The following is a 19,793-nucleotide window of genomic DNA, read 5'->3' as shown; positions in this document are numbered from 1 at the left end:
TCTGGAGCTGTCCAATAGGAAAAGGCAACTCAGAGACCTCACCATGGAGGAGACCAAAGCCTGCCTTGGTAAAAGCCAAGTGGTTAATGGAGTAGCTAGGTATTGGAGTACCTGCCTAGTATGAATGATGGCCAGGATTCAAAACGAAGAACCCTAAGGAGGAGGATAGGAAACATCCAGGACTGAAGGCCTTGTTCTTTGGACATGTACCTATAGATGCAAATAACACATCTGCTCTTCTTCTGTCCCTTAGGGACAGTTCAATTCTGCCCATTAGAGCCCTTGAACCTTAGGTTTCCTGTCTCTGAAGAGCTTCCTCTGTGCTGGTACTCTCCACACATACACACGAGGGTCTGGCTGACTCCTAACCAGGTTTCGTCATTTTCTTACAGCCCCCCCCCCTTTTTTTTTGCTTATGAGGGTATAGAGTAGATACTTAATAATCACCAGTGGAATAAATCAATAAATGGGTGGAAGCTTGGGGGCTGAGCAGGCATAATGGTGACTCCCTGGACAGATGGAATATGCAGACTGTCCTCCCCACCCCCACCCCAGATCTAGGGACTCATGTTTGGGCGGGACGGCCCAGCAGAATGAATTCCAATGATATAACTCCTCAGCAACTCAGTTGGAAGAGATATAAAAACAGCTTTGGTGGAAGAAAGGATTTCAGTGAGAAGTATTCTTAGATCCCTTAAACCACACCAGAAAAGGAACAGCCAAGGTTTCTGATGGAAATAAAGGCTGAATCAATGGCTTTTTGAGCTATGGCGGAACAGGGAGCTATGCTGACTGCCAGCCTAGCAAGGTTTCCTTGACTTTCAAAGCATCCTAGCTCTCACAAACCAGTCAGTGTCAGTCCCCTCCTCCCTCCCTCCCTCACACAGGGCACAGCTAACCTGATCCGAGCAGTCATGTCAGTGTTACCGTGTGCAGCGGGGGCCTTGGGCATGGAGCTGCTATGTCCATCTGGACAGAGAAAGGGCTGGGCTGTCAGCCATGGGCGTTCTGCCTGTGGCCGACTCCAACCCCTAACCGTTGGAAGTAGGAGTGCCCCCACCTAAGCTCATCCCACAGTCTCAAAGGTGACCTAGAAACTAGAGTTGGGCTGTACTTTTCTTCTAATTTTTACCTTTTTCTCTCAATTTTTTAAAATTATAAACATGTCTTGCTGCAGTTTTTCTTTAAAGTTCCTGTGGCTAATGACAATATAGCTATAAAGAGAAAACCACACTGTCTTACAAATTAAGATATTATACAAAGGTAAAAAATAGCATAGATTAAATCAACTGTTTTCATTTTAACTTATTTTATATAATTATACTGCCCAAATGCCCAAGTTTTGTGGATTTTTGTTAAATGTTATGTAATATTCTTCCAATTAACCTCATTGCTTGTCTATCAACAGATATTTGGGTAATGTATTTTATAACAGTGTCAAATACTAGTGCATTCAACAGTTTCCACATAAGCTGTTAACATTTTAATCAGGAAATTATAATGCCATATGAAATTTTAAAATGTTATCTCCATTACCAATGAAAAATAGTGTATATAAAATGACTGGACCAAATGACCACTTACGGCTTAGGGAGATGCAGAGTCGCCTTCTGTACAAACACAAGGGCCTACATCTAAGTCCCCAGAAGCCATATGAAAGCTGATAGTGGTGGCATTTGCCTACAGTCCCAGTACTAAGGATGGAAAAAGACAGGTGGGTCCCAGAGGATTACTGGCCAAAGCACAGCACTGGGTTCCTCATCTTGAACATGTGTCCTGTCTCAAACAGCAGACAGTACAGTAGAGGAAGGTCCCCAATGTCACTGAGCATACCTGTACTGTGCTCAAACAGAACATCAGGTAAGTTTTATTTTCCTGGTTTTATATTTTCCCAGTGTTTTTAAAAGGATTCCTACATTATATCTCATCATGTTTATCAACTTTCCACCACATACCAGCACTGAATGGCCCTTTAAGTCTTTTATTCGATGTAAAAACAGCCTGTAAAATACATTGGAGGCAAATAGGTTGGAGCTCTTTCTATTACTGCAGCATGTGTTTACAGCCACATCGGAATCCGACACTCAGCCTCTTGGTCCTGTTGGACATGCCAATCCACACTGGTACCCATTTCCCCAAGTGACTCCGTTATGAGGTGGTGACCAGCACACACTGGTACCATCTCAGAAATCTCAAACCCAAATGTAAACCTACACATCTGTGTCGCTCAGAACTGTCCCATGGTCCTCTGAACTACCTATCTGAGAACACCATCCCAATGGGAAACGAGCTGCCTTGAGAAACCTAGACTTAGCCATCATGTCTTTAATCACAGTCACATCTTTATTTGGAAAAAAATAAAATAAAATCTTCCTATAGAACTTTTTAACATTTACAAAAGAAAAAAAAAAAACACGTGGAATGTTCAGTGCTGTGTGTGTGTAATAAACAATAAGACAGTAGTGGTTTCTATCCACACATCTTACACTGTGCCCATGGTAGGGATCTACAGTGGAGGAATGTTTGCCTAGCTAATAGGAGACTTAGAGATACATTATATATGTTCAACTACTCAGTCATCCACGGGTGGGCAGAGAAACAGAGATCCTTTAGAAAAACCTTGAGGGATTAGTCATATTTACACAGCAAAATCTAGCTTTTAGGATTAAACCCAGAGACCAGGCTTTATAATACATACGAATCACCTATATTCAAGTAGGGGGTGGGGGGTGGGGCTAAGATAGGAGGATAATGAGTTCAAGGCCAATCTGAGCTACAAAGTGAAATTTCTGTCTCAAAAACACAGGAAGGGGTGTGTGGGCTCACTTAGGACGTGCTCACATCAGGCCAAATGGACAGCCTACCTGCGAGATAAGCAGCTGGCAAGCTGCCAGCTCCCGCTCGCTGGCGTTCATCTTCCTGTTGGAGTCTGTCTGGGCGCTCTCCAGCTGCTTGCTGCGGTTCACCAGAGACTTGACCTCCGACTTCATCTTGCTGATGTACAGGCGCGCCATGGTGAACTCCTCTTCGATGACTCCGTTCACATCTGCCAGCTGAGCACAAAAGGCAACGTCAGAAGTGTGTGGAGCTCCTGAAACCTAACCATGGGGCCCCGAAGGCGTTTCTAGCTTCTTTGGCAAAAACCACAATCACAGGAGGAGCTGGGAACGAACGTGATGAAGTCCCTGTCAAGTTCTCAGAGGATAAAGTGACATGATTTCCATGGAAACCCACATTAAACATGCTACTCATTAGCCACACACTTACTTATCATTGAGTTGAGGATAGAAAGGATGCCATAAGGAGAAAATGTGAAGAATTTAAAGGAGAACTCGGCAGAAGCCTCACCCTGCATGTCTACAGCAGTGGCCCAATGTCCCTAGAGGTGCCCTTCCCCCTTTTTCCCTCCACCCCCCCCTTGCCTTTTTGCCTTTTAGGAGCTGCCCTTCCAAGTAGACAGTAACCTACTTAATAGGATATCTAAGAAGAAGCCTAAGTTAAATTGAGAAGAGATGGTTCTGACGGAATTCCTGAATGAGGTATCTGGTTTCTAACTTTCAGAACTCCATTGGAAACCAAAAATGGAAACAAGGTATTGGGTTAGACACCCATCTGCTGAAATGCATGATACACAAGTCGAGCTATGACGAAAGTAGCTTTGTGTGTACTATATTTAACCACCAGAGGGCAGCCTTGCACCATAGGAAGACTGGATGTTCCAGCAGAATCCAGCCCAAGAATGTCAGCAATTTCCGAAGTTCGGGTGTTCTCCCACTAGCCCCCTCTCTGCCCTCTCCCACCCCTTCAAATGTTATCACTGCTGTCATTAAGCCACATATTTTCCATGTAAACATTTGAGCGCTGAGAGAAAATGGTATTGGGTATGAGCTCTGAATATTGGTAGCAAACATGGAATATACTGTTTTGCGTGCCTGTATTGTGATTTTAACCTTATAAGAATTTAACAGTACTTAACAATGACGACAGCGCAATACTAAGTTAACTGCATGAAAAGCTACAATTACCAGCTGATAATTCCCGTTCACGGAGGCCCTTGCTTGCTAAGCTTGTCAGGTTTGTAGCTGCCTGAGACTCGCCTCAGAATACAGCTCATCCCATCCGTCCCATAATGCAACAGCACAGATACTCTTGCAGCCTCTGTCATTGGTCCAGCATGCAAGAAGGCTCTCTGAGAATACTGTGATCTATTAGTGAGAGTCATCAATGAAGTCAACTAGGGCATCTAGTGCCTGGAACCTAAAAATAAATCCCAAACATGCAATTAAGTATTTAAAAATACTCTCATCATACTTGTGATTTCCGGCAGGAAGGACCTTTAATGGGAAAGCACAGACACGCTTTGATTTGATTTCATTAATGTGTTCATCAGCTCTGTGTAAGAATTTAGCATAAAAATACCTTTCCCTATAGTTATCAGCAGGATGTGCCAACATACCATAAGTCAGCTCCGTGTGGTCTTTCGGGGCCTTTAATCAGCCCTGTGCAGAACTGCACTGCTCAACACCAACATGTGGCTCTAGAAATTATCCCTCAAGCACAGACTGGCCAAGCTGGGACTTAACAGATTGACCCTGCAGGGCCTGAACCAGCCACCCTACTGCTGTCACTGTCACTGTGCTCACTCATGGCTCTCATAAACACTCAGCTGTGAACAAGGTGGAAAGTCCCAGACGCTCAGCCCAGACTTGCAGCACCATCCAACAGATTTCTCTTTCCCAGCAGTGACCGCGAGGTTCCCAGTGTTCAACCCCTGCCAAGTCTCTGAAGGCTCATTGGGTAAAGGTAAAATGTTTACACTCAAAAGATGTGGTTGGCAGGTTTGTGAGTGGCAAGTTAAGGGACACCACACTGTTCCTCCATCCAGTGTCTTCAACAAACACAGGAACTATTCAACCCAAGGTGCTTTATTATTAGAGAGCTGTGCTCGTCAAAACTGTGGACCCTAGCGTTGGAGTGAGGGACAGGCTGTGGGGTCATTGCCATCCTCAGAACACAATCCAACAGTACACTGCAAAAACGTGAAGCTGACTTCATCTAATGTTAACGCCATTAAAAGGAATTTTGTAATTCTCTATCCTAATTTTCTGGTTAATGGCAACCAATACTGTAGCCAACCATTGTTGTTCTTCCTTCTCACCTCAGCTTTGAGACAACTCTAGACCATTCTCCATTTCCCTCCCGTTCTCACTTCCTTGTCTTCGGGGGCACCAGTGTGCGTGACTCCAGGGCATGAGCTGTTCATGGTAATCTAATTCTCCTTTGGGATGACCTATATGATCTTCGCCTGACCGGCCAGCATCGGCTACACTTACTGGGAATTTCTGGCATGTAGTCCCCTCTCCTGGATAAAAGTAGTCAGTGATGCAGCACTGGGTGTAAATGAATGAAGACTTGGCAGTTGGTGCTACAGCAGTGATTGTGCTACGTGAGGCAAAAGCTTAAAGATATGAAAATTAAACTGGCTAAGGACAGGCTGAGAGGACATAGAGTGGCCGGGTCCACTGTATGACGAAGCCCCTGAAACGAAACAAAATTGTTTCCTCTAACTTTAATAAGCCACGAGTCATCTTGTTAAAAGATAGATTCTGCCTCAGTATGGCTGAGGTCAGCCTGGGGTCTCAATTGCTAATTAGCCCCAAGTGATGCAGATGGCCCTGAGTAAGGGAGACCCTGGCTCCTCCTAGTGCACATAATTAAGTGTGGTTTACTCTCAGCCACTGCCGGCTGCCTATGACTTTCAGCGGGAAGCTTTCTCAGATCATACTGCCTGGCTGCAGAATTCTCACTGCAGTGGGCTCGTAAGGGGGAGGGGGCAACTGAGACCTGTCTGCACCTTCTCGCCGTTGAGCCCCAATGTGTGCACACTGCAGGTAAGGCTGAAGAAAAAAAAAAAAAAACAACCAACTCACATAAAACCAACCAAGACTGGAAGATGCTCCCCAGATGTGAAAGGCTAATTGTTCCTCTCCTCCTTCCCCTGCCCCCACCCCTGCTCCTGCTTCATGCACCAACTCTTCCTTTCCTGTCAAGTATTTCCCAGCATGCCACATGTGCAAACACAGCCCTGAGCCTTGGTTCTTCAAAGCTTGACTCAGATCACAGCAGTCAGAGAAGGAATAGAGAATAGAAGTTCGGCTCACCGTCTTTACATCATTGGTGCCAATAATCCCCCCTATCTCCCCCAGGTCCTTGAGGAGCAGGTTCAGGATCTCCGTGGCCCTCTTCTTCTGGTGGTTACTAAGCTCTTGTAGCTGACTCAGCTCTCGCTGGGTGGTTGTCAGCGTCGTCTGGGAAACAAATTCAGCCACAAGTTACCAAGGTGTCGCATGAACTCCCACCTGCAACCTCAACAGCGCCTGCCCGACTAGCCCTTTAATCATTCCTCTGATTTCCGTGGGAAAAAGCTCTGAAGGCCAACGGCTGCTCAGCACTTGGTTCTGATACAGCGACGTTAAACTAGATATGTATTATTAGTTGGTAATATCCACATTAGCAAAGTGAGTTCCTGAAAATGAATCCAGGGCCCAGAGCATGGCTCAGCGGGTCAAGGGAAGAACTGACCTCTGACCTCCACCCAAGAACCATGGTGCATGACCATAAAAATAAAATGCAGTAAGGATTCTTAAATGATACTTATTAAAAAATAAAAAGGTCGGAGAGACGGCTCCATCGTCAGGTGCTTGAGGCACAGGCATGAGGACCCAGGTTTGATTCCTGGGAAACTGGGCCTGGGTCTGAAGATGCACACGTGTTATCCCAGGACTGGAAGGATTCCTGGGGCCCATTGGCCAGCTATTTACCACATCTACCACACTCAGGGAATCCAGAACAATGAGACTGTCTCCAAAAAAAAACAGACGGCAGCGAAGGATGCTGAAGGCTGACCTGGTCTCTATGTGCACACATTGGCACAGAAAGAGGCCCTATGTTTGAAGTATTTAACTATATTTTCTGACTCACCAAATGTTGTCTCATCCCCCTTGTTCTAATTCAGGTTCCCCAGCTCCATGCTCAAGCAAAAATCTGTTCCCTGGGTCATGTCCAAATACCCTGAGTAATGGGTCTGGAATCAACAGCCCAGACAAGCATTAATGAGAATAGATAACAACTTAGAACATCTTTTCATCCTCAGGGAAGCCAAGTTAAATACTGTAATTCTTCAAAATTACTCAAGTTCCATAGCAGAGCTTCTTCCCAAGCAGGAAAAGCTCCATCTCCTCACCAAACTTCATCAAACTAACCTCTTTTCTATCCCCCATGTTTGTTACCAGGAGGAGCATGTGCTCCCCGCTCAGGCAATGGGACAACCTCTTCCAGCATCTCGGTGCTAACTCGGCCAATGCTGCAGGCACAAGTCCTCTACTCCCGTGGCCTTGCAAGCTAATCCTAAGGCATTTGCAGCTAGTCGCTACAATTTACTAAAAACAGTCTATTAAAGCAGTCTGATAACCCTTGTTCTGGCACAACATGAGAAGTGTACTCCAGAAAACCTTGCCTTGCTTTAAGATGCACAACGCACAAGGGACAGGCTGTAGGAACCCAGGGAAACACTAAGCAGAAGCGGAGTAGCGGTGCTCTCTGAGTGAGTCTGCAGTGACGCAGATCAGCACCGCCAACTGCTTCACCTTAGCACCACAGGCACAGCAGCCCTGCCTCCTGGAAACCATTAGGAAGGCCTTTCTTCCTTCGTGCAGTAGGATGTGGGAAGCAAGCAGCCCTTCTGGTCCCCTCCACTGCCAGCGCTTTGCTCCCCACCTGCTCTAAGTGTCCAGGACTGATGTTCTCCTAAGGCAGCATGGCACAGTCTGGGACACCAGACTGTTCGGGCAGAGGCACCAAGGACACCAGGCTACAGCCACTCAACTTCTCCAGCAGCTAAGGACATGGCACCCACTACGTCACCAACCGCTCACTGGCCACAGCAGACTGTCTGTCACTAGCTCACTGAGTAAAACCCACAGCACCTGTCTCCCAGGGAGGAATCAGAAATACAGCAATTTTCTGGCTGGAAGCAAGTTAACAGGACCAGCTTACCTCTGTCCTCCGAAGCTAGGACAAGAATCTGGGAGGGTGAGGAGCGAAAGTAGGGTGTACAATGGGCTGCTTAACTCCTGCAGGTCCCCCACCTTTGCTCTTTAATAACGATGCTTTCAGTGTTAACCACTGATCATCACAACTTCACCACACAGAGATCCTTGCTAAGTGCTTCACAAAAGCCCCACTAACACACATGCCACTGCAGAAGCACATTATTGTCATTTTGATAGATAAAGCAATGAATACTCAGGACATTTAAACATCTTGCCTGAGGCCAAAGAGTCATAAAGTCAAATTTCTCACTGAGCCTTTTCTGGATCCAGAATCTGTTAACTATTTCCAGAAAACATTCTTGCTGATGTCATCATCCTCCTGGGTGTAAAACAGCTGTGGCAGGCAGTCTGTGGTAAAGGGCCTGCTGGAGAGGCCTCAGGGAGCAAATGGAGTCTTACACAATAAGCATTCAGCCAACTGCCTTCCTATATGTCTGTCAACAAAGAAGTCCCTCCCCCTTTAGCACTATTGCTCCAACCGTTTTCTGGGCCAGCTCATCGGTCAGTTGCTCGTTGGCCCTGGTCTTGTCCTCCACTTCCTGTGACTTCTGGTCATAATTGACAGCCAGCTCCTCCAGGGCCTGAAGGACTTCTTTCACTTCGTCTTTAGCTGCCTCATTTTCAATCTGGAGGCGGGTCAGCTCCTCCTGGATTTTTTCATAGTCCCTTCTGGTGGAAGCTAGAAGCTGGGGCAACGAGAAGGCCAGGTGAGTGCACTAATTGTATGTCAACGACCTATTGCTACATGCACAAAGCAATTAAAAACCAGATCCAGGAGAACATGATGGAGGCACTCAGGCTGTGGAGAACTCTCACTGCGTGTTACGGATGCCAAACACATTTTCAAATGTTATTTCAAATATCTTTTCTCTTTTTCACTTTTAAGTTTAAGAATTTTGTGCTAAGTCAAAGACAGATACACACACTCTCATATACACACATACTCACATACATGCACATATACGCTCTTACACACACACACTTACATACACACACTCTCACATGAAAAGACACACACTCACACACACTCACATACACTCATATACACACTCTCACCTGCACACACTCATACTCATATACACACACATGCAAAGACACACACTCACACACACTCACATACACTCATATACACACTCTCACCTGCACACACTCATACTCATATACACACACATGCAAAGACACACACTCACACACACTCACATACACTCATATACCCACACTCTCACCTGCACACACTCATACTCACAAACACTCACACACACACACACACACACACACACTCACATACACTCATATACACACACACCCTCACCTGCACAGACACTCATACTCACAAACACTCACACACTCACATACACTCACACACACTCACATACACTCATATACACACACACCCTCACCTGCACAGACACTCATACTCACAAACACTCACACACTCACATACACTCACACACACTCACATACACTCATATACACACACACCCTCACCTGCACAGACACTCATACTCACACACACACTCACACACACTCACATACACACACACACTCACACATACACTCACTCACACACACACACACTCACACACACACACACACACACACACCAGGGCACCACAGCTGGTTGGCTTTTTTATGTTAAACACAAGATGGAAGAACCGTTTTTAGTGACTACACTGGCAGAGCCTTTGGAAACAGTGCCACAATTTCATACTGTATATAAGCTGATTCCAAAGTCATCCAAAGAGCACTTAAAGTGAAGTCACTCTTCCTGAATGTATGAGAACTGTATAGATGAACATAGCCCAAACACTAACACAAGGAAAAATGAGTTCCTGGGCTTGAGGATGCTTGGTTTAGCTGTTACCATTGTTACTTTCTGATTTCCTTAATGGAACGTTTACTGCTTTGAAAGGAAAAAAATGTTAAAGTTTAAACGGTAACAAAAGGAATTGATGCGGGCAGCTGAACCACTCTGGGAGGTGCAAAGAAGACTGTGGAAGCAGACAACAGACTATATAAGCAAGTGGCTTCATCACAGCTAAGATAGGCACCTATTAAATATGCCTCACAGGACTCCAAAGGCACAGACTACCTCCCTGCAGAATCACCGTCACTACATTGGAAAGACGATGGGAAGCTGAGAGGAAGGAAATGGTTACGGTGCTTCCTGGGTGTGGGGGGGGGGGCAGAGACAGGGACATCATCTCTGCCACCTGCTGTCACTGTAGAGCCAAGCAACAACACTTTAGTGATGAAGCATCTTAAAACACAAAAGAGAATAAATACATAGGGGATCTCAGCAAGAGAATTCTGTCTCTGGTAGATTGGCTGGCTGTGCTTTGCTTGGGTCCCTGCTTGTAAAATCCATGGCAAAACTGCAAAAATAAATAAATAAATAAAGATATTTACAGTAGAGCTGAAGGCTGGCAGGGGGAGCCTGGAACCAGGTGGCCTCCTTTCTAGTGTGCCAAATACACAGTAACAGCACTAGGTCCTGGCTGGCTTTCCTCTTTGATGGTCTACTTTTGATTTTGTTTGTGTTTTCCCTGTAGGACAGAGTAGGGGACATGGTCTACTCTAAAATACACAGCAGACTCTAGCAAACGTCAGGTTACAGAACCAGCCTGGGAGCCAGTGGACAGACTTGTAGGTAGAGAAGGTGAGAGGAGACCGACTGGATGAGTGGGTGATGGACAAATCAGTGGGCGGATAAATATATGATGGGTAGGTAGGTGACAGACAGATGATTAATAGATATGTAGGTGCACACAGTGGAGTTTTATTTAGTAATGAGGAAATAGGAGATTATGTCATATGTAGGAAAGGATCTGAAACATCATCAGGAAGACAAATGTCATGTAATTTCTGTTCTCTGTGGACTCTAGAGGGCTGGGGACAGAGAGCAGCAGGAGAGGACGGTGAGAAGGGAAAGGCTAACAGAGTGAAGATGATCAACTATGTGCATAGTGAAAAATCATTCTGTTCCTATGAGGCAGTTCACAGACGTGACGTATACTAAAATGCAGTGTTGAGAGGTGTCTGCCACCCCGAACACTAAGTGCAGCACAGAGTAACTCCTGGGGCCTAGGAGTACTACAGAGTCAAGTATTCGCTCTCTACACACAGCCGCAATCGGCCTTTAGCAGGCACAGACAGGGCTACCAAGAAATCTCCACATGTTTCAAGGTTCTGAAGAAGGTTATCTGAAAATTGTATTTCTCGGACTAATATTATCAATGAAAAGTCATTTTTAAAAAGCCCTCTGTAGAAAGGAATTCATGGTGTCTGTTACCTCATCCTGATCCAGCATCTGTTGCTTCAGCTTTTCAGCCAGCTGACTTTGCTGGTTAATTTCATCATCCTGAAATGAAACAGCATAGTTAATTTTTTGGTTACCTGTGTCAGTTTTGATATACTGCTTTCTCTTCCAGAACCAGACACCAAGAGGTCAGTCCCGAGTTCACTCGTTATGAAAAAGTGCATGAAGAGGCATTCCGGGTGCTTGTTAATTCATGTATTTCTGCATCCAGCATTCTTTCTAGGAAATGTAATGTCTACCTAGAGAACCCAAATCCTGCCCATCCAGAAACCAGAGTACTTGTGGATTGAAAGGGACTACAGAGTCATCCTTCCCCAAAGAATAAACTGTCAAACACATCTGTGACCAGGAATGTTGCCAAGTGACAGGAAGGAAGGACCACTACACCATGCCCGTTTACTTAAGAGTAGAAAAACCAGTGCTTACGTAAGGTTTCTCCAATAGTCAGCCCTCTTGACTGGCAACCAATAGTCTTGTCAATTGAAAGGCAAAACAAGCAAAGCCCTGCAGTCAGCTGGGTGTGCACACAAGAAAACAACAGTTCTCTTCGCCGCCGCTAGGTGTTGCTGTTGAGAAAGCAAGAATGCTGGCCCTGGCTCTCTCCTGGCCAGAACCAGCCACCTCCAGTGAAGGACAGGCTTGAGGCAGAACCAGTATGGAAGAATGTGGTCTTTCCAGTTCTGTTTCCATGATTTCAAATGAAATTTTAAGTACACTCAGTGAAAAGATGATAATGGGGCTGCAGGCTCACATTTCCTTCCATTATAAATGTCCTACTGGAATACCAGTCTTGGGTGGCACCCCCAAGCAGACAGGTAAGTGGCAGAGACTCTCGGCAACATGTATGGTGGAGTCTATGCCAGCACTGGTGTGGGGTCAAGTGGGCTACTCTCCTAAGAGCACCAGCACTCTCACGGCTATAGGGCAGGCTCTGCACACCCTTGTTCTGTGTCTTTGGTCTTTCCTACACACTCAGTCTCACTAGTCTTCTCAGAAAGCCCGTTTGCTCTGAACTTTATGCACCAATGTTTCTTCAATGGCTGTATAAAATACTGATGATTTTCCTCCCTACTCAGACTTCTGGCAGGAAGAATTAGAGAAATTAGGGCTCAGCATGACTGCCGAGGACTGGCACCTCTGCAACTAACTCACTGTTTGGTAGGCCATGGTTTTCTTCAACTTGGAACATTTAGCATGTCAGTTTCAAGGGCCAATTTTATACTTCTGCTTCTCAGCACAGGAAGAGTAAACACCTCAACATAAGAGACCCAAAAAGTCCAACCTCATCTCTTCCCCAAGGCAATGAAACAGAACAACTCAAAACCCACAACTGCCTTGAGGCAACAAGAAATAAGAAGGGACAGGATGAGGTAACTTGTGTCTGCTCACTGCGCTCTTTGCAAAGCCTGAAGATGCAGCCTTCCTCCCTGACAGGTGTCGAGCTAAGATGTGATGCAAAAACCGTTCAGGAAGGTGAGAGCCGGACTCCCTGAGAGCACAGCAGTACTAGAGACAAGCCTTGAAGTAGGTTTGCCCTTTGTCAAGGCAACTTTCTAAGGAATTGGTGTTGTCGATTCTGATCTCATTGCAACTTTCTAAGCCTTTCTGAATACGGTGTGCTATATTTTCTGCATGCCCAGTGCATCTCTTAGGATATGTTTAATTAAGCCTGCTCACTCTGAGATAAAAGATTTCAAAGCACCTTTCAAAAATTAACTTTGTAGTTGGATTTTTCCTATACATGAAATGATATAGTCGTCTTGGTTGTCAAAAAGCCACTAAGTCTGGAGATGTTTTTTGATAAACAGTCATTAGTACGGTATGTAATCAACTTACAATTCTTGAATTTACTGCCTTCAATGAGAAAGACAAAGCCACCATCAATATTTTTATGCTAAAACCCAGCCCCCATTATGTTGACACTCTTTCATGTCACCATATGAGGTATCTTCTCCAATAAGCAAAGAGAACCCACAGAGAAGACAGATGAGAAACCTGGTATTTATAGTATCCTGTATACGTATGTGTATGTGTATGTGTATATGTATATGTATGACTTTTAGTCCCCATAACAATCTTAGAAGTTGTATCTGTGAGCCCCAAGTGACAGATAAGAATAGCGTGCAGGCAAGCATGGGCGTCTTCCCTGTGCCTGTTGTCATTAAGCCGCAGGTCTACTACAAAGTGTGAGCTTTTCCATTACATATTAGGACCTTGGGTTTATCTTTTCTTGGACCCATGAGGAATAGCACAGGGGATTTGGAGAAACTGTGTAATCTTTCCCCCACTGTTTCCTTGCTGAGGCTAACCAGCTCCTTGGTTAAAGGGCTAAGGCCAAAATGAAATGAGTGTAGGGCTCCAGGTCAAGAGCTATGAAAACTCATTCCTGCTCTACCAACTATAGGCTGTAAACACTTAAGAAAGAAATGCAACCACACAGCTAATGCCCCACTTCATCCCAGGGACTTCCATTCAATAACCAAAAAAGACACTGCGTCCCAACCCACGAATTCTTAAAGTAGCTAGGCATGTAAGTCACCAGAAACATGGGGCTATCTCCTAGAGTCTTTGCGTGGACACGGGAGGAACACAACCGACAGATCAGTCAGCAGCTCACACAGGGCTGAGCAGTAGACCACGAGCTCTGACGCCCTGAGGGCGTCCCCTCTGTGCTCTGTTCTCTCCCATATCCCTCAGCATCATAGAGCCCATTCTGATCTGACATCCCAGAAGCTACAGATGTGGGGATCTGTAACGAGAGGATGAGACTGGGTGTGGCCTTTCTGCTGTTTAAAACAATAGCTGTCCTTTGGGGAAATCAAGAAGTTTGCGTAAACTATTAACTTACTGTTGATCTACTTTTGCACTGAGGTGTTGAGTATAAGACCCAGGTTTTGAAAAGCAGGGTGGGAGGACACTCAAGCAATGAAGGGCGAAGTACCCAGTTCTCGTGGGTATGGGTGTCCTGTGAGATGTGTTTGTGCAGTGGTAGGGTCACCCTGCTTTAATGTTTCGGTGACATATAACTCCCAGGACCACAGAAAAGCAGAAGGAGAATCCTCAACCAGTCATTCAGCTTGTAAAGGTGATACCAGAGCAGACTCTGGGCTGTATCCCAAAGACAGAGCCCTGTAAGATTAATGGTGACATTCTCAGAACAAAACTATTGCATTCAGGCCAGAGGTATCCCCAAAGCACCTGAGCCAAACCACCACAAAGAAAGATTAAACCAGACTGAAAATATCAGCAACCTTGATGAAATGAGCTAAAAGAGTTTAGGATACCCCAAGGGCAATATGCCAGGATCACATAACATAGTGATTTAAGTTTCTGGGCCTCTGGGATTCCTAAGTGGACCTTTACCAGGGATGAGGGATACCTGCTGTCTTTTTCTCTGTTCTAACCTTCACAGTTACATGACTGAGTTTGTCCTAGGAGTAAGCATCCCCAATTAACATGGGCAAACTACAGCACTCAACAGTCTGCCTCTGAAAAGAGCTTTACAATGAGAAAGGTATCCGTCTTTAATGTGACTAGTTCTGAAGCTCAGGGCCATGGAGCTATGTGATTAACCTCACACTTGAGTCTGAAGAGTCCTCTCTCTACCTTGTCCCTAGTGGGGCTACTATTGACTTCTCCAAGAAGAAAGGGAAAGACACGAAGGAGGAGGAAAGAGACAAAAGCACCCATGCACACTCACATAGCTGTCCTCTCCTGCAATCATCTACTCAGATTTCTGGAAGGAAGGACTTTTCTATCCAGACCAACCCCCAACCCCCAGCTCTTTTTGATTAGAAATTCCTACAAATAGTCAAGCTAGAGAACAGGAGACCAGGAAGACATGCGTCCATAGTGCTCTGCAGCCTGTCTCACCTCTGGGGCTGACTGTGTCTACCAGCTTCAGTCTCTGGACCAGAGTGAAGACTAACAGTCTCTGGCTAATGTATACAACAGGCATACAGGAGCTTCTTTCTGAGAAGGCACTGACCCCATGAGGCGGGGAAAAGCGGGATAAAAACCTACCATCACTGTCTTCATTTTGTATCTCTCTTTACCTTGTGCCAGTCACCTGACTAACTGCAGAGAAGCGAGTTAGGGAAAGCCTATCTAAAACCCCACGATACCTAACCTATCTCATCCCCTTCCAAGGCTGACAGTACACAGGTAAGAGCAACTAAGGCACTCTGCAATCACCGTCCTGTCCCAGATTCCCTCAGAGGTACCTGAATGTCTGCAGTCACTAACCCAGACCTGTAGTGCCCTCAGATTCCAGTAACAACAGAGCCTTGGAGACATGTTATCACAGGGTGAGATCAGCCTTTAAATGGGAGCTCTCAGCAGTTAGGAACTGACAGGTCCACACAAGCAATATTTCTTGGAAGCATCCAATAGAACCAAAACTGAGACAATCACCACACAATGCCCAGGACAGTGGGCTTCATTATGTGCACCTCTTGCCTGCTATTCCAATGCCTCCCGTTTATGTAATGCTCGGGTCTGTGCCCTGAAGATAGAGGTGGGGTCATGCAGCTCCTTCCACATTCTTCCCCCTGATGTGGCAACGCGTATGGAATCTTCTTATCTCTTCACCATTAGGAGATAACTTATCTCTTTAACTGGCCCACTGGGGCAGAGTGGAGTCTTTGAGGCCCACAAGGACAGTGCTCCTGCCCTGAACCACAGACCTTATCATCCAGCTGCCGGTACAGACTGCTGATCTCCTCGTCATACTTCTCTTTCTCAGCAGAGATGCCGTCCACAACAGGCGTGATGTTATCAATGATGGGCGTGTTGTCGCAGGGCTCCAGGTTCTTCTGGTCCTTGGCACTGATCTGTTCATCCTCGGGCACAGCTTCCCCTGAGAAAATACAGCAAGCGGGGTGCTGAGGACTAAGGAAATCGAGCATGCAACCCTCCAGAAAGAAAACTAAAAATAGTCACACCCAGCGACAAAGACTCCGCAGACACAATAAAGAGTCCTTGTGAAGAGCTGAAGTCCATTCTTTCTGTTTGGGAAGAAAGGTGTAACTAACTGACTGCTGTTAGAGCAAGAATGCCTGGCGGAAATCAAATGGCTGCACTGGCCACAGAGCTGATCCAACCAACTCAACCCCAGCACTGCCTGGGAGCGCCTGCAAACATTTTTCCTTTTGTGGAGAAATACGCTAGTGCTTACTAGAATCATGTTCTCTCTAGTCACCGATTCAAAGGGAAATAGACCTCTGAGGCATCCTAATTACCAATTAATTATGTTACTGTGTCATTAGTTGAAACAGCCCAAGTGAGGAACACAGCGCCACTGTTTAACCAGAACTCGGTGGGACTCCACTCCTCCCAATCTCAGATTCTTGGGAGCCAACGGAAGTCAGGGCAGCCTGGACTCAGGGACTCATCAGTCCTGCGTGGTCGAGCCCCACCACTACACTCTCCCCCAGGAAGCCTGAATTAATTGGCTCTGCTGGAGAGTTCAAATAGAATAATGTCTTGTGATGTCAGGTAGTCCCAGGAAAAGAAAAGCTAATCTAGAATCTACACACCACTTCTCAGCCTGCCAAGCAGGGCCTGCTGGGCCTTCAAAGGAAGCACTCCTCCAGTTGACAATGCTAATAGGGGAAAAGACATGGATCTCAAGCTGGCCAAGGGCTGCCCCAACAGGAAAATCATCATGCAAAGACCGAATTGCAGGAAACAGATTCCATGGAAACCACACATCCTGACTCCATCTTGCAGCTTGGATATCTGACAGCAAACCCACACCAAAGACACTTCTTCACCACAGGGTAACCAGCAACTTCACTCCAGCCCCTGCGCGTCAGGACACCTCAGGCCTCACTCAGCTTCTCGGCTCATATATCCGTCCTGCAAAAATGTCCCAGAAAACCACTCTGAGCCAAAAGTAGGGGGAAAGACAGAAGAATTGAGAGATATACTGTTCTTTCATGAACAGTGTAATTCATGCCTCGAGGAACCCACCTGAAGACAGGCTATATTATCTCAGTATATGCAAAGCACTGAGATGTCCTGACTTTAAGGCTTGTGTGTGGGCTTCCGTGTAAGTAAAGCTAACACCACTAAGCATTTCTCTGGAATTATTGACCCGAAATAAAACCAGATCATGGTGGCCTTTGAGCTGAACCTGAACCAGATCAGTTTATCACCCAGCCCCAATTGCTGATTCAAAACGTTCATCAGCAACGTGAGCATGAGAAATGAATTTCATTCAAAAAAAGAATCTGTATTCTCTACAGCCTGTTAAACCATGGGCTATCAGAGCGGCAAGAGAGATGAAGAAGCTGGGTGAAGGAACACATGAGCGGGTGAGTGGACGGATATGGGCCTAGTTTCTAACCACACGGATAATTCAGAGTATGCCCTCAAACAACTCGGGAAATGTACAGCTTATATTAGAACCTTTATCCTTTCTAATTCTGTTCTTAAGAATCTGGCACTGACACTTTGGCATTTGTGAAAATTCTGCATATGGTGATACTTTGGATTTTTCAGGAATCGTTTGTAACATCTGGGAAATTAACCTACCTGCTTCAACAAGCTGAAGGTGAAATTCTTAACTGTACTGACCTGACCCAGAAATCCTCCAAGCATGACCATATTACCCACAGACACTCACTGCACAGAAAGAGATAAGATCCAGGACATTTGGGAGAGATGTATTCCCTGAGAGCTTTGGTTCCAAATGGCTGGACAGGCAATGATATCTGTAGAATAGATAAACAACGCCTGCCATCCCTGCCTCCCCCAAATTCATCTGGGCAGGCAGAGGCCAGGGATTAACTCCTGTGACCTACAAGTGACCTGCTCAAAACAAGTCACAGATTGGAGTCCCCCTAAAGCTGTCTTCTTCTGACAACAGCATTACCGAGGGGTAGGTGATACCCCAGGTCACAGAGGTCCAGAAAGCTGCCGCTGCTGCTCTGGTCCCCTTGAAAATGATCAATAGAGTCTCATAAACATCTCCAGTGCTGCAATGGCATCCTGAAGCCACACTGCACATTTTCACGGGTCTAATTAATCACAGGCATGTAGCCTGCCTGGCCTTGTCATTCGCTTTATAAAAAAGAGGAAGCAATGCTCCTCTCATCATAGAATTTGTTCTGGAGATGCAGGAAGACTGAAGATGCCGGGAGCTCAGCCCGCATCACAGTCTGAAGTCTACCTCCGCTCCCCAAGGAGTGGGCATACTTGGCAGTTCAATTATTCGTACTGAGTCTCAATTAATTTTTCTAACATATTCAAGATACCTTTGTGCCCAAGTGGTCTTTTAAAAAGGAAAACACCAAACAGTTATGCAAGTCCATCTCAGGGCTGCTTTTATCATTATGAAAAAAAACAGCGTTTGAAACCCACAGCAGCCTTTCCGGTTTCTTCTGAGTGTTTCTCTGAATCAAAGCATCAGTACGTCTCCCACAACGCTACATGTTTAGCAAGCTCTCGCCAGTTCGTGTTCTAAAGGTCAGGCAGGCAGGGTTATTATTATTATTATTATCTTTTGCAACAGCCATTCAGAAGGGGCGGAACAGAGCAGCCACATGCAGAAGCAAAAGCAACACTGCTCCTGCCCAGGGAGGAACCAAAGGGTTTCCAAACACCACTGCTCTTCAAAGAATGACTTCCAGAAGCGACCCTGGTAACCACACAGTCCAGCTCACGACCATGTCTAGGGACCGTAAATTCCAAACACCAGGCAAGAGCTGACACCAGGCAATATGTCTCCATGGCAATCTCACCGTGTTAATGGAGCATATTTTTGCACTGCAGCGTGTACTCCACCAGATGATTATGGAGGACCTGATTGTAGCAGAGAAGAGGGCTGCAAAACCAACCCTGGGGGAAGAATGCCCTCAATCAACCAGGCAGAAAGCTAGACCACTAAGTGAAGATTAGCAGTGATTTTTATTTTCTGTCTTATTAAAAGCAGACTTCTTTCAGTCCAGCCCACGAGGGCTGCTGCCTGTGGAAGAGCTCCTAGCCTTGGAAAACGTCTGGTCTCCTAAGCTGAGAGGCCTCTGTCTTTAAATAAGCACCCGGGCATTTACTGCCTTCAGCTGTAATTACCTTTAAGGACTAAAAAGATCTGTGTTTACACAGGAGCATTCTTTTGGAGCATACCTATAAGGCTTGCAGAACCTTCTAATTATAAAACAAAACCCCCCAGAGAGCATAAATAACATTTCTGAAAAAGGGGGAGGGAGAATCTATTGATTTTAATGGATGGGAATGGCAGACTAACAAAAGAAAGAAAGAAAGAAAGAAAAAAAAAACAGAAAAAGAAAAAACCTCATTAGGTCTATTAGTTAAAAATTCTAAAATGGATTTAATGGATTTATTTAGATTTTTTTTTTTAG

The 19,793-nt window shown here is 45.6% G+C and overlaps 1 protein-coding gene across 1 annotated transcript in view; it reads right to left on the bottom strand.

Annotated features, from left to right (window-relative positions):
• The window catches only part of KIF5C (kinesin family member 5C), a gene marked incomplete at its 3' end in the record, with an annotated part of 134,739 nt that overhangs the window by 20,282 nt on the left and 94,664 nt on the right, over positions 1-19,793 (bottom strand). The window contains exons 12-16 of the mRNA XM_080927207.1: positions 16,116-16,288; positions 11,404-11,472; positions 8,591-8,797; positions 6,162-6,308; positions 2,865-3,053 (exon numbers count right to left, since the gene is read on the bottom strand). Of these exons, the coding sequence (XP_080783333.1) occupies positions 2,865-3,053; positions 6,162-6,308; positions 8,591-8,797; positions 11,404-11,472; positions 16,116-16,288 (785 nt within the window). The remainder of the gene's footprint in view (positions 1-2,864; positions 3,054-6,161; positions 6,309-8,590; positions 8,798-11,403; positions 11,473-16,115; positions 16,289-19,793) is intronic.

Source organism: Micromys minutus (assembly GCF_963924665.1).
Source record: "Micromys minutus genome assembly, chromosome: 13".
Lineage (NCBI taxonomy): Eukaryota > Metazoa > Chordata > Mammalia > Rodentia > Muridae > Micromys > Micromys minutus.
This window is presented reverse-complemented; position numbering and strand designations above follow the sequence as displayed.